Raw genomic sequence first — 27,898 nt, 5'->3', positions numbered from 1 at the left:
GCTGTATCATTGCATGTCTTTCCCCTCCCCTCACCCCTTGTCCCTATAGTGGGAAGTCAGAACGGTTCTTTGAATGTTGTTTCCCAGGGCAAAGGACACCAGGCGATCTCCTGATCCAACTTACCTGTAGAACAGCCAAGCTCTCACCTGGGAAGGTGGGCAAAGGGCTTTCATCTCAATACAGCAGGAAAGATAGAGTCAGGCTCGGTCTGTGGCAAAGCAGCTCGCCCGGCCTCTCCGGGCCCCCTTCCTCCCTCAAATACCCAGAGGATTAAATGACTCTAATCTTGGGGGGAGGGAGATGGGGGCAGTCCATTCCAGTCGCTTGACCAGACGCGTGCCAAAGCCCAGGGCTGGTTGCACAACCCAAGCCTTAAACTGTTCACATCCGGGAAAAGCTGGACGCCTTCGCCGACGGCGCTCTCTGCTGGGGTCCGGTCCGTCCACTGTCTGGGGTCCTCTCAGGAGGAGGTCGGGGGATTCTGAAATGACTCTGAAGGAACACAGCTGTCCTCGGCTCTGCAAAGGCCGTGGATATGCTTGCTCAGGCTTCTGAGATTTATTTTTAGTAATTTTTTCCTGGTTAAAAAAGAATAAATGCTCATTCCAGCGTTGCTAGTAATAGCCCAAACCTGGAAACAACCCATATGTCCAAATGCAGTAGGATGGATACTATATCAGCCACACAACGGAATACTATACAGTGATCAGGATGAATGAGCTTTGTGTGAGAATGTTGAGCCAAAGAAAGAAGACACAAAAGGAAGATAGAGTGTGATCCCATGATGTAAAGTTCAAGACAGGCAAACTGTACCCTTTCATTTAGGGATGCATCCATGAATGGTTCCGTTAAAAGCAAAGAAGTGACTGAAGGGGAAGAAAGTTTTGGGGAGGTTTCCGGCATGTTGGAAATATTATATTTCTTGATCTGGGTGGGTTTTGTTGTATCATATTAGATTGTACTTGGCTCAGTGGGTTAAGCCGCTGCCTTCGGCTCAGCTCATGATCTCAGGGTCCTGGGATCGAGTCCCGCATCGGGCTCTCTGTTCAGCAGGGAGCCTGCTTCCCTTCCTCTCTCTCTGCCTGCCTCTCTACCTACTTGTGATCTCTCTCTGTCAAATAAATAAATAAAATCTTTTTTAAAAAATCTTTAAATTTTTACTTATTTGACAGAGAGAGAGAGAGGTCACAAGGAGGCAGAGAGGCAGGCAGAGGGGGGGGAAGCACGCTCCCTGCCAAGCAGAGAGCCCAATGTGGGTCTCGATCCCATGATCCTGAGATTATGACCTGAGCCAAAGATAGAGGCTTAACCCACTGAGCCACCCAGGTGCCCCTCAGAATACAATGTTTTTGAAAGACAGATCCAAAAAGGCCTAGGCCTATGATAACCTTTGCCTTTGAAGAATCAAATGCAAAAGCAAACCCAATGTACACTGAAAACCACAAAACATCACTGAAGAAATTAAGGACGACCTAAATAAAGGGAAAGACATGGCTAAGAGGATTTAGTATTTTTACAATAGCATTATCCTCCGCCTCCCCAATTTATATACAGATTCAAAGAAATCTCTTTCTAAATCCCAACTGGCTTTTTTTTTTTTTTTTCTTTTTAAAGAAATGGAAACACTGACCCTCAAAGTGATACAGCATTGCAGGAGGCCCCAAACGGCCAGAGTAATATTGAAAAAGAAAAACAACATTGGAGGACTCAAACTTCCCCATTTCAAAACTCACTACAAAGCTACAGTAACCAACGACTGTTGTAGTGGGAAGGAAGGAAATATAGGTGTAACCTTTCATGAGCTGGGACTAGGCGCTGGGTACTTAGATAGGACACCGCACAGTGACCAAAGGGGAAAAAAATAGGTCCATTGGACATTGTCAAAATAAAAACTTTTGTACTTTCAAGGATATAACATCAAGAAAGTGAAAAGACAACACAGAGAAGGGGAGAACAATTTGGAAGTCATATAGCTGATGAAAGTCTGGTATCCAGAAATGTAAAGAACTCCTACCCCTCGATACAAAAACAAAACAAAACAAAACAAAAAGAGGCAAGAGATCGCAACAGACCCTTCTCCAGCAAGGATATGCAAAGGATCAACCAACACATGGAAAGATGTCCCGCCTCATGATGACCTAGAGAAACGCAAAGCAAAGCCACAATGAGGCACCACTTCCCACACCAGGATGGCTGGAATCAAAAAGGCAGATGAGAAAAAGTGTTAGGGAAATGGAGAGAAATTGGAACTCTCCTGCATTGGGGGAGGAATATAAAAAGTTGCAGCCAGTTTGAAAAACAGTCTGGCAGTTCCTCAAAAAGTTAAACACAGAGTTACCATATGACCAGCAATTCTATTCTAGGTAGTACCCCCAAAGAATTGAAAACATGTGTCCACACAAAAACGTGTACACAGATGTTTATAACAGCATTACTCATAATAGCCAAAAAGTGGGCTATCAACATCTAAAAATAACAAATGTGGTGTGTGCATGCAATGGAATCTTGCTCAGCATTAAAATAAATGAAGGTATTGATACAGGCTACAGTGTGGATAAGCCATAAAAACGTGCCAAGTGAAAGAAATCAGTCACGAATGAGGATTTAGTATTTTATTATTTGCCCAGAATAGGCAAATCCACAGACACGGAAGGAGGGCTAGGAATCCCTGGGGGCGGAAGGGAGGGGGTAAGAGGAGAGTGACTACTACCAGTTCCTTTTCCAAGTGATGAAACCCTTGGGGAATTAGATAATGACAGTTGCACGGACTTGTAACGGTTGCACAGACTTGTGAATATACTGTAAACTATGGAACTGCACACTCAAAGGGGCCAATTTTGTGGTATGTGAATGGCATCTCAATTTAAAAAAATAAGAAATTTTTAAAGAAGTAAAAACCAATAAGTCGGAAATTAATATTTCACTACAAAAGAAACCCTAATAAGCTTGACTTTACTTTTTGACTTTATTTTTTTTTTAAGATTTTATTTATTTATTTGACAGAGAGAGATCACAAGTAGACAGAGAGGCAGGCAGAGAGAGAGAGGAGGAAGCAGGCTCCCCGCTAAGCAAAGAGCCCGATGTGGGACTCGATCCCAGGACCCTGAGATCGTGACCTGAGCCGAAGGCAGCGGCTTAACTCACTGAGCCACCCAGGCGCCCCTTTTTGACTTTATTTTTAAGAAATAAATGAAAACACTCCCTTCGCAAAGCAACCATCACTACCCTGTGAACAGTCCGGGTACCGCTGTACGAGGAAGGATGGTCACACTCCACAGTTGTCCTGCCACTGGTGGAAAGAACGCCTCGGCCCCTCACCCAGCGCACAACACCGCCCACCAGCTGGCTGAACGGAAGGTAACACTAGCCCTAAAAATGCCAGCCCTTCCCTCTCCAGGACGGGACGTCCTAGCCATCTGGCTAGAGCACGGGTGGCCCTGGCGCCGGAAGGGAGCCAGGCGGGGCGCGGGGACGCGGCAAGAGACGTGGGAGCCACGGGGTGGGGGCTACAGGGCGTGGGGGCTACAGGGCGTGGGGGCGTGGCTCGGGATGGACGTTCGGGGATCCAGGCGCCCCGCCGCGGACCACGCGCTAAGGCTACCGGGAGGGCGGTGGAGGGCGCGGGGTCGGGGGCGGAGCTCAGAGGGCGCCAGGGGCTGGGCGGAGCGCGGAGGGCGCCGGGGGCGGGGTCGGGGCGCGGAGGACCCCGGGATCCGGGTTGGGCCGGGAGCGGGAGGCGGGGGCGGGGGGCACCGGGGCCGGGGTCCGGAGACCGCGGGCCGCGGCCGAGGGCGGGCCGCGGAGGGCTTAGGGGTGTGGGGCGGAGCGTGGAGGAGGCGAGGGGTGGGGCGCGGGGACTGGGGCGGGGAGAGGGGCGGGGCGTGGAGGGGGCGGGCCGCAGGGCCGCGGGCCCGGAGGGACCGGGAGTGGCCGGGACGCGAGCCGTGGGCGCGTCGGTGCCCAGACGGCGGCGGCGGCGGGAGCCGCACGCGCGTCCCGGCCTCTGTCCCCGCGGCGCCGCGGCCCCGGCCCCCTGCCCGCCCGGCCATGCCGTCGCCCGCGCCGCCCACCGTGCTGCTGCCGTCGGAGCGCGCCGTGGTGCTGCTGTCGTGCGTGCTCTCCGCGCTCGGCTCGGGCCTGCTGGTGGCCACGCACGCCCTGTGGCCCGACCTGCGCACCCGGGCCCGGCGCCTGCTGCTCTTCCTGTCGCTGGCGGACCTGCTCTCGGCCGCCTCCTACTTCTACGGGGTGCTGCAGGACTTCGCGGGCCCCTCGTGGGACTGCGTGCTGCAGGGCGCGCTCTCCACCTTTGCCAACACCAGCTCCTTCTTCTGGACCGTGGCCATCGCCCTCTACCTGTACCTCAGCATCGTCCGCGCGGCGCGCGAGCCTCGGGCCGGCCGCCTGCTCTGGGCCTTCCACGTCGTCAGGTGCGTGGCAGCGGCGCCTTCCCTCGAGTCCCCGACCCCCACCTGGGACCTGCCTGCTGCCTTGTGGCCCTTGCGCCTTTCTGGCATCCGCGTCTTGGTCAGAGCCCTGGCCGGGGGCGCAGAGGGTCGTGTCTGCTCGTGTTCCGAGGCGGTCGGGGGCCGGCGGGAAGACGCGGGCGGAGCAGTGGACCTGCCCTGAGCATCAGGGCAGAGGGCACCCCTTTGGGCCGGCTACGGAGCCCGAACCTCCCGGAGAGGTGGGGGGCCAGCGCTCAGCCCTCGTAACTTGGAAGCACCTGGGGAGATGGCACCTGGGGAGATGGCGAGGACACCTTATGCCTTTTGACTCCTGCTTCCCTGCGTTCTGGCCATCTCTGCCGCCCATGGGGAGAAGCTCCTCCTTCCCAGGCTGAGGGGGGAGATAGGTGCTGCTCCAGGCTGGAGAGGGCGGCGGTGCCCAGTCCAACCCTGTGCCACAGTAGGTGCGATGCGTTCAGCCCCTCCCAGGCTGGCTACCGGCGGCCAAATGCAGTGCCTCAGCGGGAAGGTTTAGAGAGTATGGTCTTCAGTGTTTTGTCTTTGCTCATCTCTAGACCCAGATGATCTGGACTCTGTAGGGTTCAGAACCTCTGAGGGTGAGGTCAGTGGCAGGGGCTGGTCTGAAAGAGGGCCCCCAGGTGCCTGGAGTCTATGACAGTAGAGTCAATGGAGGGCTTTGCCGGGCCCTGGCATTAGAGGCACCTCATCAGGACACCCTCGCCTGTTGCAGGTCGCCCTTTTCCTGGTGTAATTTCCCCAGTCTGAACACCGATGGTGTCCTGCACTCCACGCAAGGCAGGAATCCTACAGGGCTCGTTGATCCTTGGCCCTCTCCCAGATAAGAGCACCCGGTACTGCCCTAATTATAGGACCTCGCTGTTAAATACTTGAGTGCTTTCCATGGGACTGAGGACAGTCAGCACTTTGGCAGAGACAGGTCACCTGGATGTCACAACGGTGAGATCACAAGCCTGCAAGAGTCACTTGACCTCTGGGGCTCAGAGCTGCTGGATGAATGCCAGCTGGTCCGTGGGAAGCTTAAGTGACCTGCTCCTCAGCTGTTCATGTCATAAGTTTTTCAGGGAGCCAGACAGGGCCTCAGATGCTGCAGAGACCCCCCGGGGCCCCCTTTCCTCCCCTTGCAGCTTCCCCTGCCCCCCGTCGCCCTGCTGGCCTCTGCCTATTTCAGAGACCCAGTCCTGGGCAGTCTGGCTGGGCGTACACCAGAGTTCACATACACTTGAGAAGGAGCCCCAGACTGGACCTTCCTTTGCCAAGAATCTCTTCTCTTCCCCCCCTCCCCCGCTCTTAAAAAAAGAATATTTATTTATTTTTTTATTTTTATTTTTTTTTATTTTATTAAGATTTTATTTATTTATTTGTCAGAGAGAGGGAGAGCAAGCGAGCACAGGCAGACAGAATGGCAGGCAGAGGCAGAGGGAGAAGCAGGCTCCCTGCCGAGTAAGGAGCCCGATGTGGGACTCGATCCCAGGACACTGGGATCATGACCTGAGCCGAAGGCAGCCGCTCAACCAACTGAGCCACTCAGGCGTCCCAAAAAAAGAATATTTAAAAGCAGCATATTTTTTAAATGATGGAGCGAGTCTGATACATCTCCTGTAGAAAAGTATTTTCTAATGAACCTGAGTTGGGAGTTTCTTCCTTTCAGTCCTAGGGGTGTTTTCTGTGATGCTGGGAAGAGGCCTTCTAAGAAGCCAATTGGGAGTTGTTCATCTTGTCCTTGGAATGTGATCCATCAACTTCTCAAAAAAAATTACCAGGCTGCCTGGGTGCCTCAGATGGTTAAACCTCCAACTCTGACCTCAGCTCAGGCCTTGATCTTAGGGTCGTAAGTTTGAGCCCTGCACTGGGATCCACACTGGACAGGGAGCCTGCTTTAAAAAAAAAAAAAAAAAAAAAAAAAAAAAAAAAAAAAAAATTACCTATATCCAAGGTTCAAAGGGAGTTTGATAATTTGTTCTCTGGTGTTCCCTTTCAGAAGTTAGCTCTCAGCACCTTGCTGGTCTAAGAGAATTGATAGAAAACCCGTCTGACAGGATCATTTATTGACCTAGATCCTCCCAGGCCATAATGCTAATGACCTTGCTGAGGGCTCTCCAGTGGCTTTCTTTGGAGTATGAGTTTATAATGGTTAAAGACCTGTTGGCCTGAGAAATCTCATCTTCAGACAGAGACTCCTCAGTCATCCACTTTTAACCAGCTCAGCCTACTGAAGATCAGTTCTCGTCAAACCTTCAGTCTGGGAAGGCATTTTAAAACGTGACAACGCAGAGATTGAGAATGTCTGTTGGAGTTTTTATGAAATTATTTTTTTTAATTAATTTATTTATTTGACAGGCAGAGATCACAAGTAGGCAGAGAGGCAGGCAGAGAGAAAGGGGGAAGCAGGCTCCCCACTGAGCAGAGAGCCTGATGTAGGGCTCCATCCTCGGACCCCGGGATCATGACCTGAGCCGAAGGCAGAGGCTCAACCCACCGAGCCACCCAGGCACCCCTGAAATTATTATTTTTTTAAGATTTTATTTTTAAATGATCTCTACACCCAAATTGCTGCCCAAACCCCAAGATCATGAGTCACATGCTCTACCGACTGAGCCAGCCAGCTGCCCCTAAAATGTTTAAAAAAACAAAAAACACAAATATCCTGGTAAATGGCCAATGGAGACATTGCGACAAAGTGTCAGAATGGTTCATAAATATATAGGGGAAAGTTTCTCCCATTAGTAGTCAAAACAATACAAATTAGAACAATGAGGTACATTTTCTTATTAAATTGGGAAAAAAGTAGGAAAGCGGAATACTAATTCGATAAATGCTGGTAAAACTGTTATTTTCCGACATTGTTATTGGCAGTGGAAACTGGGATAATCCACATAGAAAGTATCTGGTTTGTACCCTTTGATCCACTAATCCTATTTTTAGGGACCTCGTCTAAGGAGATAATCCAAAATACATTCAAAGCCGTAGATACAAAGGAGTTTTTGTGGAAATTTGGAAGCAACCTGAACGTCCAAAATATAGGGGAACAGAGGGTTACTAACCGTACCCCACAGGAAACGTTACGTAGCCATCAATACTGGCTATGAACATGATAGAATGTTAAATGGAAAAAAAAAAAAAGCCATCTCTAAAACTGGACCACGGGAAGCAGGAGACCAGGTAGGATCCTACACCACACCCCTTCCCAGAAAGGACTTGCACGATGCACGACCCCCGCAGGCCCCATCGTAATACCTGAGCAGGTTCCCTTTACAGAAAGACTTTTTTTTTTGCCCACTGGGGAAGGAAGGCAACTTAGACTTTAGGCTCAAGGAAATGGTATTTTATCATGAGTTGCGTCTGGCTCCAGAGTTCTTTCAAAGTGCCGGTCCATTCTTGAGCTCATTGGCCACCAGTAGTCTTGTGCTGGGCAGGATGGTCACTCTCTAGTCACAGCTCATGAGATTTGCCTGAGCTCACGAAGCCGTAAATGGTTATGAACTCCAAGGGTCGGTTCTCCATTTATGATCTTGTCTTGTCTCTTGACCTGAGGATAATTCTTAAGGTTGGGATATCATTACACAATTTATTTGTAACTTTCCAGATTTCTGCCGTTACAAACATGGTATCACATTGGCTTCTGTCTTCCGTGTTTATTTTTCTGGAGCCATTTAAGAGTATAGAGTGATGACTCCAGAACCCCTAAATCCTTTGATGTTTTTCCAAAGGAAAGGGACCGTTTCTTAGGTGAACACGTACACCTTCCAGAAGCAGGACAATGGTGTCACCCAGAACAATGCTGTTATCGGAGAGAGGACTTTACAGTGATGTTGTCTGTCTCCTGCCAGTGTCCCCAGTGGCAAAGGGACACCCTTGGCTTGTGTCTGACTTAGTTGTCCGGTCTCTCTCTTGTCCGGCAGTCCGCAACAATTCTTTTTCCTTGGCGTTTCAGGACACTGACGTTTTTGAAAGGCGCAGGCCTGTGGTTTTGCAGAAGGTCTCTGCTGGGCTCCCCCGTGCTTCCCCACAGGTGGTTTCAGGTTCTGCACGGGGACTGGAATCTTTGCATGGCTTCCTCCGGGGACTGGAATCTTTGCATGGCTTCCTCCCTGGGGACCTGGATTTGTTCTGCCTCTGGGGGCAGGAATTCTGATCGCCTGGTGAAGGTGTTTCCTGCTGGTTTTACAGGGTAGTTACTGTCCTCCCTTTTGGTAATGAAAAATACCTAGTGGATATAAAGACCTTCCTACTCCTCAGATTTTACCCACAAGGTTAGCACATGTCCAATCTGACAGTATTCTGAAAGTGAATTTCCTGTTTTTTTTTGCTGCCTTTATAAGGTTGCGTGAGAATACCTAGCATCCAAGGGAAAGTCCTGGGTTAAGACGCCCCTCCCTGTCCACTGACCATGAGCCGTGGAGGCAGCCTGGTACAGACCCCCCTGATCCCCGTATTTCACAGTCATGTGCATGTGCATCTGGGAGCGTTCATGCTACTCACTTGAGAAGATGTCCAGGAGCTCAGGGCCCCCATCCCCGGACCAGGCGTTATGGGGTGTCCTGTGAGCAGGGGAGAAAGGCTGGGCTGGGGGCGAGCCTCATTGCCTCAAATCAGAAGAAAGGGTTCCAAGCCATCCAGATGAGGCAGTCATAGGCTTTCTCCAGGCACCAGGTGGGAATGGGTGTGGGCCTGACCCATGGGCCCACCCACGCTCTGGAGGTTTGCTTGGGGATTCTAGGGGAAGAGTCTGTGGTTCCCAAGTTCTCCATCAAGACCGCTGCTGCAGGGAGTGGGAAGTTCTAATGTAGACAAAAGGGGAAACACGGGGCCAGGAAGGGGAAGGTGCTCTAAGCTCTTTGACAGGGAACTAGCTCACTGTGGGGCCCAGTGACGAGACCCCAAGCAGGTGTGTCCAAATGGGGGAGGCACGTGGCAGCTGCCGGAACAGCACCCCATGTCGCTCAGGGCTCCCCAGAATGACGAGAGTTGAACTGGCTTTGCTTTTGCCCCCTGAGAAATGTTCAGAGGCCACTGCTGCCTTGTGAGGTCTCTACGTGGTGTTTTGTGTGCACGGGAAGAGGCTGTGAGAGAGAGAGCAGGGGCTGCCCTTGACCCTCCGACCGGCTCGGCCGGGACCTGCGCCGTGTCTCTGAGCGCGGCGGGTGGCTTCCCGATGCCCACCCGCGCTGGGCCTTCGGGGGTGTGTGCTTACCAGTTCCTTGGCACACCCCACTCCCTTCTGTGGCTGGTGCCACAGACTGACCTCGTGGTGGCCTGGCCAGTGGCTGGCCGGTTCCCTGAACTTCTCCCCCGACCTACACCTCTGCGCCACACTCAACAACAAGTGCCCTTTGTTCGGGGAAGAAACCTCCGGGCCGCTCCCGGCCTTGTGAATCCTTCCACCAGGCCTGGTTCACGGCAGCCGCACTACGCTCTGGGCCCAGCTCTGTCTTGCCCCCAGGAGCTCTCTAAATTGGCACATTGTTGCCCGATGGTTTTGTTCTCAAAGCATTTTCTTTTCTTTCTTTTTTTTTTTTTTTTTTTGAGTTGACCTTTAAGGCTTTCCATAGACCACCCAGCCCAGGGGCCAGGCCCTGCTGTTTGGGGGAGAAGACCCTTCTGTTTCTTTCCCAGCAGGTGCCCACCCCCTGGTGGAAAGATCTGTAGGTGGAGTGAGGTTTGGGGTGAGGGGGAAGTGCGAGAACCTGACAGTATGGGAAGGAGTGAGCAGACCTGGTAGCCTCAACCCCGCCTCCGTGACCCTGGGGCAGAGGTTCCAGAGACTCCGAGGGAAACCCAGAGCATCACCGTCCAGAGACAGGCCCCCTCCTCGGGGACACCGGGTAGATGCCTGGGAATTCGGGTACCAGGGATGGCTTCCCGGCCACCTGGCTCACCGTGTGGTGCTTCTGGTCCTGCTCCTCTGGAGGAGACTGAAAACCAAAAAGATGCTGGGGCGCCTGGCTGGCTCAGTCAGAAATGCGTGCGACCCTCCGTCTCAGGGTCATGAGTTCAAGCCCCACGATGGGCATGAAGCCTCCTTTTAAAATAAATAAATAAATAAAAATAAAAACAAAAGGATGTCACGTTCCAAAGCAGAGCTCTGCTCGTGAGAGACCTGACTGGCTTTTTGTCAGTTTACCTTTTTCCCCTAAGCTTGCTGAGGGACCCCACCCGCTCTGTCAGCCCGGCTGTGGTGGGGTCCCTGGGCAATGGGCACCTGGGTCTCCCTTGCAGTTCGTAGAAAGCCTCTCTTTGTCTGTTGGGGCTGCCCTAGCAATGTACCACAGCCGAGTGGCTTAAACAAGAAAAGTCCATTTTCTCACAGTCCTGGAGGCTGGAGGTCAGAGATCGAGGTTGACAGGGCTTTCCTCTGAGGACTGTCTCCGTGGCTTGTAGGTAGCCGTCCACACCCCATGTCTTCCCATGGTCTTCCCATTGTGGGTATGAGAGGGGGGCTCCTGATCTCTTCTTATAAGGATGGTGGTCGGGCTGGGTTAGTGCTCACCCTCCAGAACATTCTATTGGTCACTCTAAAGACCCCCATCTCCACCTACAGTCAGATCCTGAGGTACCAGGGGTTAGGACTTGAGCACAGGAATTTGTTGGAGGGGGTACCCAACTCAGCTCTTAACAGCCTTTGAGGGCAGATGAAGCCGACTTGGGGTCTGACCTCGGTTTCCGGGTGAACCCAAGGGAGGGGCGTGGACATTCGGAGAAGGCCTCGGTATCCCTCCAAGTGGGGGACTGTGCTCCGAGTGTGGTCTCCCAGGCTCCCTCCAACCCGGTGACCCCAGCGCTGCTTCTCCTCAGTCTGAGTCACAGGTTTGGAGAGAAGGGGACCAAACACCGTTCACAGCATCCCCTGCACGGGGTCCCGTGGCTTCCTTCAGCAAAGCTGCCAGTTCAGTCTCTGGTTTCAGTCCTGAGTGGGGCACCCTCTCCTCCAGCCGTCTAACCCCATCTCCCCAGCCCGGCTTCGTCCGGAGCCTCTGAACATTTGAGCTCAAGGCCCAGCATCTCCTAATGTGCATGGCTCTGGGGCCACCTTGACAATCTGAGATCTAGAAGGTGGGTCGCGAGCCTCGAGACGAGGTAGGACAGCTCCCTGGCAGGTCTGGTCTGGCCACATCCCGGCATCAGGGTGAGCCTTCGAACCACATGTTTTCTAGGTCATAATCAGCTAAAGTCCTTGATCTTTTTCATGTGCTATTATTCAGTGATATTGCTTTGGATTTTGTTAATGTTTTGGTTGCTGGCTTCTCTGGGGGGAGGGGGAAAAAACTATTACATGGTACGTGATGGGAGATGGAAATATGCATCTCTGGAATGCAGGGATCGTGTCCCATGTCTCTGTGAAATGCTTTCTAGATTCACGGTGCCTACAGCTCAGGCTGGCCCCCTGGCCGGAGCATCGCTTGGCTTACCTGAGGTTGCCAAATATACTGACTTTCTCCTCACTCTTCAGATGGAGAACCTTGGGGCATCTTCAGCAAATTACCTTTTTTCTATCCTCAGTCCATTGGCGTCCTGGAGCCAGCTGGGGAGACCCAGTTATTAAATTTTAGGGCGTTTTAGGAGCTGATTGCTAAATATAATCGTTAATAAAAACTAAATTAATATAAACTTATAGTAAGTTGTATTAAAAAGTAGTAAAAACAGGAAAAACTACGTTTTTAAAAAGATTTTATTTATGTATTTGAGAGAGAGAGAGTGCAAGAGCATGAGGCGGGGGGTAGGGCAGAGGGAGAGGGACAAGCAGACTCCCCGCTGAGTGTGGACCCCCGAGATCATAACGTGAGCTGAAGGCAGATGCTTAACTGACTGAGCCACCCAGGTGCCCCACTAAAAACTACATCGTAATTACTTTACTATTATCTGTGAATTATTTACAACTATTATATCCGTGGTATGGAAATACGGTCAGAAATACTGTACATCTGTCTCCAGCCACGTGTGCTGATGGCTTGAAATTAGTCCTAGGGGGAATATTTGCCCTGTGGAGAATGGCAGACATGACAGATGATGGCTTGGTTGGTTGTTCTGCTGATTGTGTAGAGCAGAGGTCAGCAAACTTTCCCTGTAGAGGACCGGAGCAGGTGTTATCTGCTATTGTCACTGTTCGACTTCTGCCCATGTAGCCTGAAAGCAGCCCAAAACAATACACAAAGGGATGAGTGTAAACGAGGCTGTGTTGCAATACTTTATTTAAAAAAGTAGAAAGCACACTCCAGCCAGATTGGACCTGAGGGATGGAGTGTGCTGGAGCCCTTCTCTAGACTTCAGGTGATGGAGAAAATGTCAGTAGCGAAGATGATACTTAAAAGGGCTGCTTGTGTGAACTTCAGAGGTGGTACCCACACGGGGTCCGGCGGGAACCCGGGTATTCAAGGGGGTGAGAAGAAGTGGTATCCTGGAGCAGGAAAAAAAAAAAAGAAAGAAAGAGAGAAAAGAAAAAATACTCTTCCAGGGCTGGGAAATGAGTATTTGCTCCCACAAGGAAACCACTCCCTGGTCACCATTTGTCTCGTCCCTTAGGTCTTCCTTTTTCCACATGATTCTTATATGGGAAGGAAAATGAAAACACAACCAGCTTCACGTCCTGAAACGACTTTCATTTCATTCCAACCAACACGTCCCGTGAGGCTCAGGTGGCTATCCGGAATCCGCCACTAGGATCGCAGCGTGTGGTGTGATTACTTGCAGACTGGGTGCCTCTGGGTGCCTCTGGGTGCCTCTCGTCTTTCCTATCTGTTAAAGTAATAAATGTCCGTGTGCAAGCATACATCTGTGCACACGCACACGCGCACAGATATGTCTGTGTGCGGAACCTGTTGCTACGCGTTACCAGCACCACAGCGCCCAGCCCCACAAATTACAAGTCCGGCAGAGCCTGCTTGGCTGGGTCCGTAGACTCTCCTCCCTCCCCCTCCATTCCCACCCCTCCCCGGTATTACTTCTTCTTACCACCTCCGCTGAAATACCTCTCGAGCAGCTTCTGGCCACACGTGCTTAGATTCAAATAGTGACTCTGATTGATCAGCCCACATTCTTTTTTTTTTTTTTTTTTTTTAAGATTTTATTTATTTAACACAGAGAGAGAGAGATCACAAGTAGGCAGAGAGGCCGGCAGAGAGGGGGGGGATGCAGGCTCCCCACGGAGCAGAGAGCCCAATACAGGGCTCGATCCCAGGACTCTGAGATCATGACCTGAGCACAAGGCAGAGGCTTAACCCACTGAGCCACCCAGGCGCCCCAATCAGCCCACATTCTTAACCCATGAAAGCCCTCTCTGCCTGTTGGGACTTCTCTCTGGCTATTTCCCAACATAAACTTGGCTCCAGGTGCACCCAAGTCAGAGAGAGGAAATGCATCACTTTGTAGATTTCTTACCCCGATGAGAGCCCAGAGTCACGAAATGGGGTTTGTCTCCGGATGGGGCCCAGGTCTCCTGCGAGGGCCACCAAGATGCTGAGGAAGGAGAAATCACTGCCTATGAGTCCGCTCCCTTCTCCTGCATGTCTGCCCTGTGCGCTTCCTTCCAGCCCCGAGGGCGCCCCTCCGCTCCCGGGCAGCCCCCTGCAGGGTGAGCTGCCCTCCACACCAGGCTTTTTTTTGGTCAGTCGGTTGCAGGGTTCCTTGGAGGAACCCAGTAAACCATACAGTGATGAGTGCAGTTTTAGTACCTTAAAAGCCTTTTACTTGGGCGCCTGGGTGGCTCGGTCTGTTAAGCATCTGCCTTTGGCTTGGGTCATGATGCTGGGGTCCTGAGATCGAGCCCCACATCGACAGGGGGTGGGTCCCTGCTCAGTGGGGAGCCCGCTTCTCCCTCTCCCTTTGCTCCTCCCCCCTGCTCATGCTCTCTCTCTCTCTCAAATGAATAAATAATCCTTAAAAAAATAAATAAAAGCCTTTTACTTCTCTTTCAATGACAATGACATCCTTGCAGCAAATAGTTAAGGAGTGAATTGGGGAAGGTCCTTGCTTGGCTCCCACCAGGCGCCAGGCGCTTGTTCTAGATGCCGGAAAGCGCAGGGCACCTGCCCTCACGGCGCTCATAGCTGGGACATACATTGTCTCCAGATCCCAGGACCCCATGAATCGTTAAGTGGTGACCCTGTATTATGACAAAGCAGTTTGACACGAATCTGTATCACCTTCACAAACAAGTAACCAATTAGATCAAGCATTTAAAATGGACAAACTCCTGGGGGTAACTTGGTCCCTTTCTCGTAACCCTTTAACTTCTGTGGGTTTGTTGTCCCTTCTGTGCCTTTGTGATGTCAAGGAGAACATTCCCACCTCCGCTGAGGGGGGAGAGTGGATGCGGAGGGTGAGGTAGCTCTGCCTCCTGCCCTCATCTGGGCCCCCAGAGGCCAGTATGGGAAGGGGAGCGGGTCAAATAGGCACTCCATTCTGAAAGTGCCCAACGCAGAGTGCTTCCAGGCCCGGGGAGTTGGCTTTCTCTGTCCCGCACAGCCCCGCAGCATCTGGAGAACCTGATTGAACACAGCACTTCTACTCATTTTGGCAAGACTAACATGCAGCTGTGGTCCCATCATTGTTCTAGAACCTTCTCTCAAAAAGAGTTGTTCCTGGCTGGCTCCGTCAAGTCAGGGCATGCAACTCTTGATCTCAGGGTTGTGAGTTTGAGCCCCAGGTTGAGGGTAGAGATTCCTTAAGTAAATTTTTAAAAATTAAAAAAAAAAAAAAACACCACTGTTGCTTACCCAGAGCTCTCAGCATATAACTGATTTCTGAGCTGAGTGTCTCATCGATGACAGGGTCCTGCTTATACATGGCCTGTCCTCTAGCGACTGACCTGGGCCATGGCTCCCAGGAGCAGAGACGGCACAGGCCCTCCAGGCCGGAATCCTGGGACGTCGGACATGACTCAGGACCGCAGTCAGACTCACTGACATACTTACCTAGTCCCGGGTTTCAGCCATGTTCCCCTCAGTTTATTCCCATAGTGACCTGCTCTCTTCTAGACACCGTGCCCGTCCCCACTTTGTGGAGAAAAACACGTGTCGAGGCCAAGTGGCGTCAGGGCCAACTTGGATCCTGCTTCTTGCCTGGCAGCCCAAGCTCTGAGCGCCCCCAGGGTGCCCACGAAGCCTGTGTTTCCCCCTGGCCTGTGTCAAGTGCTTCGCAAGCAGACCTGTGCGGGGACACTGGGAAGCTCCTTGGGGCTTGGCATTATCTGGCCGTGTTGCCATCAGGGGAAGCTCTTGAAAAGTCAGCCTGGCGCTGCCCTAAGAGGGGGTCCCTGTGCCTGGCCTGATGCTTTAGAGGCCCCCCCTTTGATCTTTGCCAGGAATACCCCTTCTCAGAGAGCAAGGAGCCCTCAGGTCCGGAGAGGTGTCTACTACCCAAGCCCCTTGTCCCCCTTCTAGATCCTGCTGCAGGTGCGCGGGACCCCGGAAGTCCCTGCTGCGGCAAAGCCAGGCTGCCAGGGTGTAGACCCCAGACCCAGGCGGCCAAGGGGGCTGTTGGGTGAGACACAGGCGCAGGCCACCCTGGGGGCAGGAGGGAGCCGCCCTCCCCGAGCCGCAGCCTTCTCGCACCCATCTCCAAGAAGCCCAGCAATTCTAAATTACAACTCAGCCTCCGAAGGGCTGGGGGGGTGTGGGTCCAGGCAGGAGGCCAGGACATCCCTGTGTCCTCTGCCCCCGGCTCTGTGACAGTAGGGTAGGCCTGTGGGGCTGGGGCAGAGTGGTGCTGGGGGCGAGGGCAGTTGAGGACCAGTCGAGGACCCCTCCCCCACTTTCTCCAGGGATGCCGTGTGGTCCGGGGTTTGGGGGGGCGGCCCGTGGCTTTGCCCCTTCTGGCTCTGCTGGGAGCAGGGCCTGACCGCGGCTGCCCCGTGTGCCCGTTGTCCCTCAGCTGGGGCGTCCCGCTGGTCATCACCGTAGCCGCTGTCGCTCTAAAGAAGATCGGCTATGACGCATCGGACGTGTCCGTCGGCTGGTGCTGGATCGACCTGGAGGCGGAGGACCGCCTGCTGTGGATGCTGCTGACCGGGAAGCTCTGGGAGATGCTGGCTTACGTCACGCTGCCTGTGCTCTACTTCCTCATCAGGAAGCACATAAACAGGGCGGTAGGTGCCTGCGGCCGCCCCCTCCCCAGGCCCCCAGACAACAGCTCCGGGTGGCCGTGACACCCTAGCACCCGATGCTGGGCTCCGCCACTCAGGACAGGCCAGGGGGACGCCCCATGGCCATCGGGTTTGCTAGTTATGCGGTCCTGGAGGGAGTGGGTCCTGTCGCTCTCCGTTGTGGACAAGGAACCAGAGGCCAGCAGAGGCGAAGGGGCTCCCCAGACTCACCCAGCCCCTGAGGCCCAGGCCCTGTGCGCGGCCTCTGGAAGAAGAGCGTCCAGCCTGTGATCTGGGCACAGGCCTCTACTGCCCCCTCCTGGCAGGCCTCCAGGCTTGCGCCACCTCCAGGGGAGAGCATCCCAGCAGTTGAACTGGGATGCCCTTGAGAGACGGGAGCTTGGGCTTTTGTACTGCGACACGGACGCCACACCGCGTCCCCTGTGGCCACTGAGCGTGGGTCATACACGTAGACTCTTCAGGGTCTCAGGAGCTCAGAGAGCAAGAGCTGGGCTGGCTGGAAAGTCCAGGCAAGAATTTTTTTCCTCTGACAACGTGGCCAGATGATTCCTTGTCCTTAACTGCGTGGCTGACAGGTCGCGGGGCGGGGGGGGGGGGGTGTCCTGCGCGGGGACAGGGCGGGAGTGCCGAGGGGGCGCGTCTGTATCCGGGCCCCAGGATGCTGCGGCCAGCGCGTCCGTGTCTGTTCGGGGCTTTGTCTTTGCCCGTTTCTCGGGGGCTGAAACTGCAGGGGCATGTGTCCCCTGTCTTGGGTCTTCCGCGGCATCCTGTGACATGGCGGCCGTTTCCGAGTTTGTGGGGTGCTCCCCACGGCTGACTGTGCTCCTGCCTGTGGATTCTGGGTCTAGACTTCAGGTTCTCTTTGCACTCAGAAAGTCCACTGCCTCCCCACCTACCCCCACCCTCTTCCGATACCGCGGGGCTTACCAACAGGCCTGAAATCTGTCTTCTTGCTGGTCTCCTGCCTGGGCCGGGGGCACCCTTCTTGGCTCCTTTTTTGCCCTGGGAAGGTTCTGGATGCCCAGGCTGCCCCTCTGCAGCTGCTCTTCTGTGGGCCTCTCTTCTTCCTTGGCCTTTGCGGAGAACCTGGGGCCGTGCGTGGGAAGCCAAGGGGAGAACCAGTCCTCTCTCACAGCTCTGCAAGTGTTTTCCAGAAAACGGGAAGACTAGTGGGCAGGGAGGTGTAGGGGTTGTTCTCTGCCTCTAGCTAGGAAGGAGAGCTAAAAATAAGTCCCTCTGGGTGGCTCTGTTGGTGAAGTGTTGGACTCTTGGTTTCAGCTCAGGTCATGATGGTGGGGAGGAGGAGGGGGATCAAGCCCTGAGCCAGGCTCGGTGCTGAGCGCAGAGTCTACATCAGATAGATGTAGACTTTCCCTTCCCCTCTGCTCCTCCCCCCACCCCGCCTCTGCTCATGCACCCCCTCTCTAAAATAAACAAAAAATAAAATTTTTTAAAAAGATTTTTATTTATGGGACAGAGAGCACAAGTAGGGAAAGCAGTAGGCAGAGGCAGAGGGAGAAGCAGACTCCCCACTGAGCAGGGAGCCCAATACGGGGCTCGATCCCAGGACCCTGGGATCATGACCTGAGTCAAAGGCAGACGCTTCACCAACTGAGCCACCCAGGCACCCCAAAAATAAAATCTTAAAACAAAGAAATATAAGTGAACTGGAACGAACTTTGCAAAGAAGAGGACAGCTGCCCTGCTCCCCTGTGCGCTCACCGCACCCCTTCCAGGCTGCTCTAAGCCCCAGGGGAGGAAGGCAGGAAGCAGGTGCTGAGCAGGGCAGCCTGGGTATTCACAATGTCAGTGTTGTGACTTCTCCCCTCACCCAGGCTGTCACAGGACACAGGACCAGGCTCAGAAACACATCTCTGTTATGAGCAGTTGCACCTTTTTTTTTTTTTTTTTTAAGATTTTGTTTATTTATTTGAGAGGAAGAGAGAGAGACAGCGAGAGCAGGGAGGAGAGGGAGAAGCAGATTCGCCGCTGAGAAACGAGCCTGATACGGACCTCAGTCCTAGGACCCAGGCACCGTGACCTGAGCCAAAGGCAGATGCTTAATAACTGAGTCACCCAGGGGTCCCTGCATCTGTTTTTACTAATTCAGTTGAGATCTGGAAATGGAGCTTCCTGCCTTCCTCTCACTGAAGGGTGTTCCCAGGTAGGGAAGCCCAGAGCCTGTGCCTGCTCACCTTTTCTTCTGCTCCAGTTTTGGATGGAGCCCCTCCTTCATAGCCTTTGCCCTGGGGGAGCTTGCATTCTAGAAGGGGAGGGCAGGACGATAATAAGTAACAGGCCTGATAAATAAGGATAAATGCCATCTAGGAAGAAGGGTGGTAAGAGCTACCAAAAAAAACGGGCAAAAATAAAGAGCAGAATCTGGGGACAGGGCTACCTGGGAAATAACCTATGCACTTGAAATGGGATTGTCAGGAGGCCTCCTCCAGGGGGCGACATTGAGCAAAGGAACGAAGAGGGTGAGAGAGTGAGCCTCCAGGCAGATGGGAAACAGCACTCCAGATGGGAACAGCTAGTGCAAAGGCCCTGTGGTAGGGTGTGCCGGGGGGAATATGTTTGGGGAATAATGAGGAGGCCTGTGTGGCTGGAGTAAATGAAGCGAAAGCAGCAAGCATGAGGTCAGAACTAGATTAGAGTCTGAAACCTTCAGGTAGAACTGAATCTGACTTAGGTTTCCAAGGAACCGCACTGCTTCCGGGCTAAGAATAAGACTGCAGCGAGAAGGAGTTTGGATGTGAGGGCGATGGAGGAAGACAGCTAAGACAGACTTGCCGCTGCCCAGAGGAGTGGTGGTGGCACTTGGACCGGGCTGGTGGCAGTGGCAGTGGACAGGGCATCGGGGTTCTGGCTCTCTTTTGAAGGTGGCGCCTGCAGATCTTGGCCAGAGGAGGGACGTGGGTGGCAACAACAGGAGAGAGTTTGCGGCCCTGGGTACCTGGAAGGATGTGGGTTTGTTGGCCGAGGTGGGGCAGTGCATGCTAGGCCTGGGGGTGAGGATCCTGCGCGGTGCCCTGACACCAGAAATGTCATCCGTGGCTCAGACCCCCCGCATGGGGCTGCGCAGCATGCAGTGGGGTGAGGGCGGCAGGGCAGCCCGCCGCGCTCACCCCTGTTCTCCGCATCGCCTACACAGCACGAGGCACTGTCGGAGTACCGGCCCATCCTCTCCGAGGCACACCGGCTGCAGCGCCACGCCTCCGTGGCCGACAAGAAGCTGATCTTCATCCCTCTCATCTTCATCTGCCTCCGGGTCTGGAGCACTGTGCGGTTCGTCCTGACCCTCTGTGGCTCCCCGGCTGTGCGGTCACCAGTGCTGGTCGTTCTGCACGTATGTGGGCCTGCCCTCCCCGGCCCTTGCCTCTTCCCTGCCCCCACCCCCAGCCCGAGAAGGGTGTGTGCTTCCCAATGCACTGGCTGGCAGGGATCCTGGTTCCCTCCCTGAGCCGGGGAGCCTTAGTGAGAGAAGGGGGAAGGGCGGTGAGGCTGTCCTACGGCCCAGGAGCATGAAAGGGTCTCCAGGGGCCTGGGAGTGATCCTGGCCTTCCAACCCCAGAAGGCCTGCACATGGGGGTTGCAGACCAGCCTCAGCGGGGGGAGGACAGGTTCTGGGGTCCGCAGCACTTCCCAGTCTCCTTCTGTGGGCACGTCCGCCCCCCTCCAGCCCTGGCACTTGTGCCTCTCCTCTTCTCCCCAACAGGGTATCGGGAACACGTTTCAGGGCGGCGCCAACTGCATCATGTTCGTCCTCTGCACCCAGGCTGTCCGAACTCGGCTCTTCTCCCTCTGCTGCTGTGGCTGCTTCTCCCAGCCTTCTGCCGAGAGCCCGGCTGGCCCTCCCAAGGCTCCTGCATCCTCCAAGACAGGAGAATCTCAGGGATCCGGACACACCCCAGATGAACTTCCAAGCACCTGAGCTTGCCCCTTCCTGGTTCTGTGCACAGGTGCTGCCTACCTGGGGACACGTGCTTCTGTGAGTCCCAGCCACAGAGAGTGGGGCAGGCACCCACTGGTGCTTGAAACCTTCTGCTTTTGAAGCTCTTGACCCCCCTTGTGGGGGAGTGACCACAGACTCAGCTGCTTCTACCTCCTAGACCCTCAGGTGGCACAGCCCCACTCCCACCTGTGTCCTGCTGCACGCAGGGGCACTTGCCTGCATGAGGGTCGGCAGTGAGATCGGTACGTGATCACTGTCAGTTTGCCTACTACAGGGCCTTTGCACTAGCTGTTCCCACAGCTGACCACACAGCACTGTTTACAATTCGAGGGACCCACACCTAGGGGAAAAGCACAAAGAGATATATATGTATAACATGCACCCGTCCTAAATAAAATGCCAGGGGTTACCCCAGGTGCGTCCCCCAGTTAGATGTCTCGAAGCTGATTTTTGGTTTGTCAGAACATTGGGATTTCCCAGCTTTTCTTGGATAGCTTTGCTGGCCAGCAAAAGAGCCAGTTCCCTTTAACTAGGTGGAAGGTTCCCATGAGGTTTCTGGGCATCTGGTCTCCTTGGGACGTCCAGATCCAACCCTCGATGCAAATTGCACTTGACTTGCCAGTCTAGGCTAGAACCCAGACTCCTGCCCGCCTCCACCAGTCTCTTTAATACCCAGTTCCCTTCTCCTTTGCGAGAGCTGGAACAGGGACAGGAAGAGGCATTGCAGGGAATCCCAGTGGATGTTGGATGCCTCCTAAAGACTGGACGGGCGAGCTGGGGAGGGATTTGGCTGATTCACTTCCTGGCTTAGTTTTTCCTAGGCAGGGTGACCAGAGAGTTGGTGAATGACCCAAATAACAGATTCCTCTAGAAGGTGAAACTTTGGGGAGTGGGTTGGGTGAAGTGACACACGCATCATGGGGTGATTATTTACATTTAAAAGAAAAGGATCAAAAATAAACCCGTATCTCTATAGTCATGGCTCTTCCACCAACTTTTTCCTGTTCCTTCAGAAAAACGTTTCTCTATTAAGTCACGGAAGCCACTGGCTAAGGTGGCAGGTGTTAGTGTCGCGGCAGGCAGCTTGGGGAGGAAGAGTACAACTTCAGCCTATCCATGTCCCTCCCCTGGGTTCGGTCAGAACTCTGCCAAACCGAAGTGATCTTCTGAACCAGTAAGACGTTTCTGGATTAAAACCAGTGCCACCATACTGTGGATCCCCATTTTATTCTCCAAACCAAAATCTGTCACAGGAAGAGAGTCTGAAAGAAAGAGTTGTCAACAGAGCTATATCCAAAATGCTCATTTTTGGTTTCCTTTTTTTTAAGTTTTCTTTATGAAAATCAGCAAGTGGTGATCATCCCCCTTACGACTCACGGTAAGCCCTGGGTGACCCTACAGAAAGCTACTTGCTGGTAGGCTGAGCTCCTTTTTTTTTTTTTTTTTTTTAAAGATTTTATTTATTTGTTTGACAGACAGAGATCACAAGTAGGCAGAGAAGCAGGTAGAGAGTTGGGGGTGGGGAGCAGGCTCCCTGCTGAGCAGAGAGCCCGATGTGGGGCTCGATCCCAGGACTGCTCATGATGTGGGGCTCGATCCCAGGACCGCTCATGACCTGAGCGGAAGGCAAAGGCTTTTACCCACTGAGCCACCCAGGTACCCCCCCCCCTTTTTTTTAAGCTTTTAGGTAAGCCAATCTCCTTACAGAAATGGCCAAGGTAAGAGGAATCCAGGGACTCCCTAGAGACGGTGGGTCTTAACCAGTTATGATCATGGGCCCATAGCTGGTTAAGACCGTCACGTTAGCTTCTGGGACGGAGCCGACATTCCGGAAATTGCTTGCTGCAGGAAAGAAAATGGTTCAGAGCTGAGTTAGCCTGCAGGCCACGAAGCCTGCGGTGAGAACAAAGCCTGCTCGGAAGAGAGCCCCAGAGTCTGGCTCAGCCGGCAGTGCTGGCTGCCCGGCCCGGCGCGGCTCCCACAGGACTGGCCAGGCCTGGAAGTCCGCCGGCAGGCCGCGGCCAGGGAGGCCTGGGGGCAGGAGTAGGGGCTCCGGAGAATCCCTGGGCCTCTGGGGACCCCTCCGGTTCTCATTCCTCTCATTTGATGCCCCTGCTGTGTGCTGGCTGCTTTGGTCAGAACCACCCAAAAGTGACCCCCTGGTCAGAACCACCCAAAAGTGACCCCCGGGCTTATTCCCATCTCGGCTTCCCCGGCTGCCGGGCGCGTTGTCGTTGTCTGCGGAGCCCAGATGTGTTACTGTGGTTGGTGGAGACCTGTGGGCCCGAAAGGGGTGCGGTCGGCGGGGGCGGGGCAGAGGCGGAGCTGAACCTCTGTGGGGTTCAAAACTGGAATGTGGTGGGATGAAGTCGTGTCTTAGGAGCCCAGGAGGGGCTCCTGCTTCCCATCAGAGCTTGGCTCGGCCCCGGGGGTTTCTTTCTCTTCCACCAGCCCTGCTGGCGCCCCTCCCCTGCGGCCTCCCGGCGCAGGCACGGGCAGGTGCTGCCGCCCCATCCGGTGTCCTCAGCCCGCCGCCCTCTCAGGCATTTTCTGAACCTCGGTCTTTGAGTCAGGCACGTTCTGCCTCTCTGTGCTTCTGAGCTCTTTATGTTTGTTTGTTTGTTTTGTCTTTGAATAAAGAGTATTAATTGGCCTGGGGTTAAGGGTGCAGCACAGAGCTCCTCTTATGTACACGACAAGAAGAAACATTGTACAAGAAACTTTTTACAAACGTCCTGCCCCGGCATAATAACAGCCCGAGGTCTTTTTGGCCGGTGCAAAACTGTATTGAAACCCTGGGTCGAAGCCAAAGTCTTGCTATTTTAAATTAAATAAAATACTTATTTTTCTCTTCTGTGTTTGATAAACTGTTTTGGCTCCGATGGGGTTGCAGGGGCGGGGCGAGGCGGGGTGGGGAGGAGGCCGTTTTGTCCAGAGGCGCCTGGGTGGCTCAGTGGGTTAAGCCTCTGCCTTTGGCTCAGGACTTGATCTCAGGGTCTCTGCTCTTGGAGGGTGCCTGCTTCTCCTTCTCCCTCTGCCCCGCCCCCCACTTGTGCGCTCTCTCTCTCTCTCAAATAAATAAATAAAACCTTTATTTAAAAAATACACATTTGTCCAAACTCACTCAATGTCCAACACCAAGAAGGGACCCTAACGTGCTCATACAGACACTTGATGACTATTTGCCCAATAGGTTCGTCCAAGGTCACGAGCACAGCATTCTGGTGGAGAGTGTCGGTAACGGGAAAGGCCACGCGTGTGTGGAAGTCGGGGTATACGGGCGACCTCGGCACTTGCCCCTCACTTGCACTGTGAACCTAAATCTTTCTAAGAATCAGTCCTCATAAGATTAACTAATTGAAAATACACTGACTAGCCCCTAGAAATGGCTTGCCTCTTGGTTACATTAATTTTGCTATAAAGAAGCAACAAGCACAAACTTCAATCGTCCTGAAAGAGCAGTGCCTTGTCCTGCCTCTTCCAGGCCATCACTGTGATGAAGTGTTTCAAGGGGGCCTTGGGGGGGGTCGGTTTTTTATTTTTTTTTTAGATACTCTCTCCTTTGCATTTCCCCCCAAGTCTCTAACCTAGATGCGCCACGTTTATCTGTAAGAGAATGGGAGAAGCCTCTCTCCTGCCCACGCTGAGGAAACTTCCCGCGACCCTTCGCCCCTCACGAGGGACCATGTGCCTCTCCCTGTCCGTCATCCTTCGTCATCTCGTCCCTGACCTTCCTGCCCACCTCCTCGTCCTGCTCGGGGAGGTCCTGTGCACCCCCCACAGCACAGTCTGCCCCAGAGACTCCAGACTGAACCACAGGGGCCACAGGAAGAGGCCAGCCTCCAGCGTGCTCTGGCACCTGTCCCCCGGTCCCCCCCCCCCCACCACCCCTGCAAACAGCAGGCCGGTCCATGCTTGCAATGTGCATGTGTCTTACTGCCGACAAGCAATTCGGACGCCAGCTGAGAGTCTGATAATTCAATTCAATTCTGACACTCTCTCCCTGGGGACAGCATCAGGTCCCACTGGTGAAGGGCCTCGTCCCACAGGACCGGCCCCCCCATCCCCCCTCAGATGACAGTCTCAAGTGACCCGTGCTTCTGACCAACCAGCCATGATCAGAGGTTCCCATGACCCCCTCCCCAGAGGAGGTCATGAATTTGCTGGAGTGGTTCACAGGACTCAGAGAAACACTTTACCTCCTTGATTACTGGTTGATGATAAAAGGCTGTAACTGGGCAACAGCCAGGTGGAAGAGATGCATGGGGCAAGGCACGGGGGAAGGGTACCACTCCCCCCGAACCTCTGCGTGTTCACCAACTCAGAAGCCCTTCAGATCCCCGTCCTCTGAGATTTTATTGAAATGTCATTACAGGCACACAATAGCCCATCTCTAGGTTATATAGGGGCTTTTCCAAAAGTCACCACTAGGACATAAAGATGCCCTCTGCTCGGCAGAGAGCCTGCTTCCTCCTCTCTCTCTCTCTGCCTACTTGTGATTTCTCTCTGTCAAATAAATAAATAAAATCTTTAAAAAAAAAAAAAAAAAAAAGGACATAAAGATGCCTTTACCACTCTCAACACTTGTGAAATTCCAAGGACTTTAGGATCTGTACTCTCGGAGTCAAGCTAAGATCCGATATATATTTCTTATTAAACCTCAGATTTCCAGGCATGCCCCTTGCTGTTGGCTCTCCTGCGAAAGCCCCTTCTTTCCCTGTTTGCCTGGCCTTTCACTTCTGCCCTTAACCAGCTGACAGCCCCAAGGTCACCTCCCTCTGGTCCACGGCCTTCTAAAGAGACCTCTGGGATGCCACAGTGTCTACAGAGATGACTCTTGCAGCATGTTCTCCCAGAGACTGCCCCGTTCCTGGCATATAGCCAGCCTCTATCCGGGCCAGCCCAGCACACACACCTAGCAGGTGAGAAACTCTGGGGAAGTAGTGAACTGCTTTCTGAATGAATCATGTGGGTCCAAATCAACCAACCAACCCCCCCCCCCCCCCGAAATAGTTATTGAAGCAAGAGTCCCGAATCCAGGCTCCACGAAGTAAGGGTGCCCACCGTGAGGAGGTCAGGACATTCTTAGCAGCTATAGCTAGAATTTCCTGAAGTCTCACTGATGTGGCTTCAACTGGGGACTGTGACTCAATGGCCAAGAAAGAATTCTTGAGACATTTTCGGTGCAAAAAAGGTGGTTTTATGAAAGTACGGGAACAGGACCCCTGGGGTCAGAAAGAGCTGATCCTCAGTTGTGAGGCGAGTCTGATTGTAGACCTGGGGTGAGTAAGGACAAAGGAAGTTTCCAGATTGTCATATGTCAAAGGAGACTTCCAGCGTCCTGGAGGGGGGGTTAATATTAAGGTTGCCTTTTGCCAAAGTATTACCATCAACTTGGCTGGGCCCCTTAGGAAGGTCACTGCCTGTCCCAAGTGCTTCTCAATGGGCTGTAAATCACAAGAGATTTAATTTGATCTGTATTTCTTTTACCTTTCTTCTCCACGTCCATCCCCCTTGATTAATTTTGACCCTTAAGTCTTTCAGTTTGCTGTGGGAGGAAGGTCTTATCTTCTGTAACTTCATTTTGCTGAATGGGGGTGTGTGGGGGGGGGTAGAGGCGTCCCTACCTATGGGTCAACATTGGTCAGCTGGGGACAGATCCGCATACGAGTTACGAAAGGCAGAGGCAGCTGAATCCAGAGTGCTTGCACGGATCTTCCCCCAGTGGAAAGGACCATCTGTCAGCTTGAAGTTACCGCAGTGAAGGAGTCTGGGTACCAGGTGGAGAGAGACCTGATCAGAGTAACAAAAAGAAAACAAACAGAGCCCAAATAAGAGTCCTTTGAGAGTTGAGAAAATCCTCTTCCGGTTCAGAGGTGGGGTGGGGGGCAAGGAAGAGAGAATCTCAAGCAGAGATTCCTCGGGGCTCAATCCTGGAGCTCTGAGGTCGTGACCTGAGCCCAAATCAAGAGCTGGCCACCTAACACTCGGAGCCACCCAGGTGCTACATACGCTCTGGCTTTTAAGGCACAATTTTGTCTTCCCAGCCACACAGAACTGGTTAGGGTGAGAGCTGAGTTATATTCATGCCATTTTCCAGCTGTTCAAACGACGATACGCCCAGGGGGTCCTGTTACTATCCCCACAGAATCACAAGCATGAAGATTACCTGTACGCGAGCTGTTTCTCGGAAGTTTACCTCAAGTCGTCTCGCTTAGGAAACATTCAAAGACGGTAGAATTTAACATCTGCAAAGATGTGTTACTGAAAAATAACTTTTTTCTCTCTAAAATCATCCTTATTTCTAGAGATAGCCAACTCCAAACTAATTTATTTGTAAAGCAAGTCCCATTTTAACAAACTTAGCCTAATTATTGACATCAGCTCTGCAAAAATAGTGAGAGATGACATAGATCTTTCAAAATCCACTTTGCTGGAATTTTTCGTTAAGGAATCTCAGTTGAAATTTCAGTAGCCTCTCTAAGCCAGGATCCAAGCCAACACTTGCCATCAGACATGCCTGTAACACCTGTCATAAAGTTTTAGAATATAACTGAGGCCCAGAGCTGAGAAAGAATTCTTAAGATGTTTCTGGTGCAAAAAGGTGATTTTAATAAAGCTCAGGGACAGGACCCGTGGGCAGAAAGAGCTGCTGTTCTGAGATCCCGAGAAGTGGCTGATTAGATACGCAGTGGGTGGAGAGGTGAGGACAAAGAGGTGTTCAGAAGGGCTGTGGGATGCTAAAGCAGACCGTCAGGATACTGGGAGGCTTGGCTACTGTCCAGCCAAGGCTGTTTTTCCCCTAATGAGTTTCCCGATGGAATGTCACACTCCTCCATCACGCATCCTTGTCAAAGAGCTTTAGGTTTAGAAGAAATTCAACTTTATTTACATTTCCTTCCGCCTCAGCCTCCCTCAATTTTATGGAGGGGAGGGCGATGTTAGGGTTTCAGGGACTGAGTTATGGGTCTCTGGAAGTTAGACTATTGATAAGAAAGCCTTTTCCTTGCAAATCACTAGGACATTTGTGAACGGAGGGAGACTCCAGTCGTACAGGATTGGGATCTCTACAGGTCAACTCTTGGTTTTTCCTTTAGGGTAGCCAGGAGTGCCTGAGGAATGTCACATACGGCCCATGGCGGGGAGGGGTGCAGGGTGTCAGCTTCTATTTTGTCCTCAGCTTCCCTTCTATCCCCTCATCATTTCCCCCTTGAACAGTTTTGACCCTTGAATCTTTAAGGTTGTTAAAGGTGGAAGGTGTCATCTTCTGTCCCTTCTTCCTGCGGAATAGGGGCGTCGAGCTGTCCCCACCTATGGGTCAGTATTGGTCAGTTGGGGAATATCGGGGGAAGTTA

At 53.0% G+C, this 27,898-nt stretch overlaps 1 protein-coding gene across 1 annotated transcript; it reads left to right on the top strand.

The window, feature by feature from the left end:
* Positions 1-4,048: 4,048 nt before the first annotated feature.
* On the top strand, positions 4,049-23,397 carry GPR157 (G protein-coupled receptor 157). The gene is made up of 4 exons (XM_059375303.1): positions 4,049-4,431; positions 16,357-16,570; positions 19,743-19,937; positions 20,307-23,397. Exons 1-4 carry the CDS (start codon positions 4,049-4,051, stop codon positions 20,520-20,522), a joined length of 1,008 nt encoding a protein of 335 aa, XP_059231286.1. The 3' UTR covers positions 20,523-23,397.
* Positions 23,398-27,898: the final 4,501 nt, after the last annotated feature.

Source organism: Mustela nigripes, chromosome 14 (assembly GCF_022355385.1).
Source record: "Mustela nigripes isolate SB6536 chromosome 14, MUSNIG.SB6536, whole genome shotgun sequence".
Taxonomy (NCBI): domain Eukaryota; kingdom Metazoa; phylum Chordata; class Mammalia; order Carnivora; family Mustelidae; genus Mustela; species Mustela nigripes.
The sequence above is the reverse complement of the archived record's forward strand: the minus strand, read 5'-3'. Positions and strand labels throughout refer to the sequence as shown.

Coding starts and splice junctions, on each gene's coding strand:
- GPR157 (XM_059375303.1), top strand. CDS start 4,049: ATGCCGTCGCCCGCGCCGCCCACCGTGCTGCTGCCGTCGGAGCGCGCC. Junction 16,571..19,742: donor GGAAGCACATAAACAGGGCG/GTAGGTGCCTGC, acceptor TCGCCTACACAG/CACGAGGCACTGTCGGAGTA. Junction 19,938..20,306: donor CAGTGCTGGTCGTTCTGCAC/GTATGTGGGCCT, acceptor TCTCCCCAACAG/GGTATCGGGAACACGTTTCA.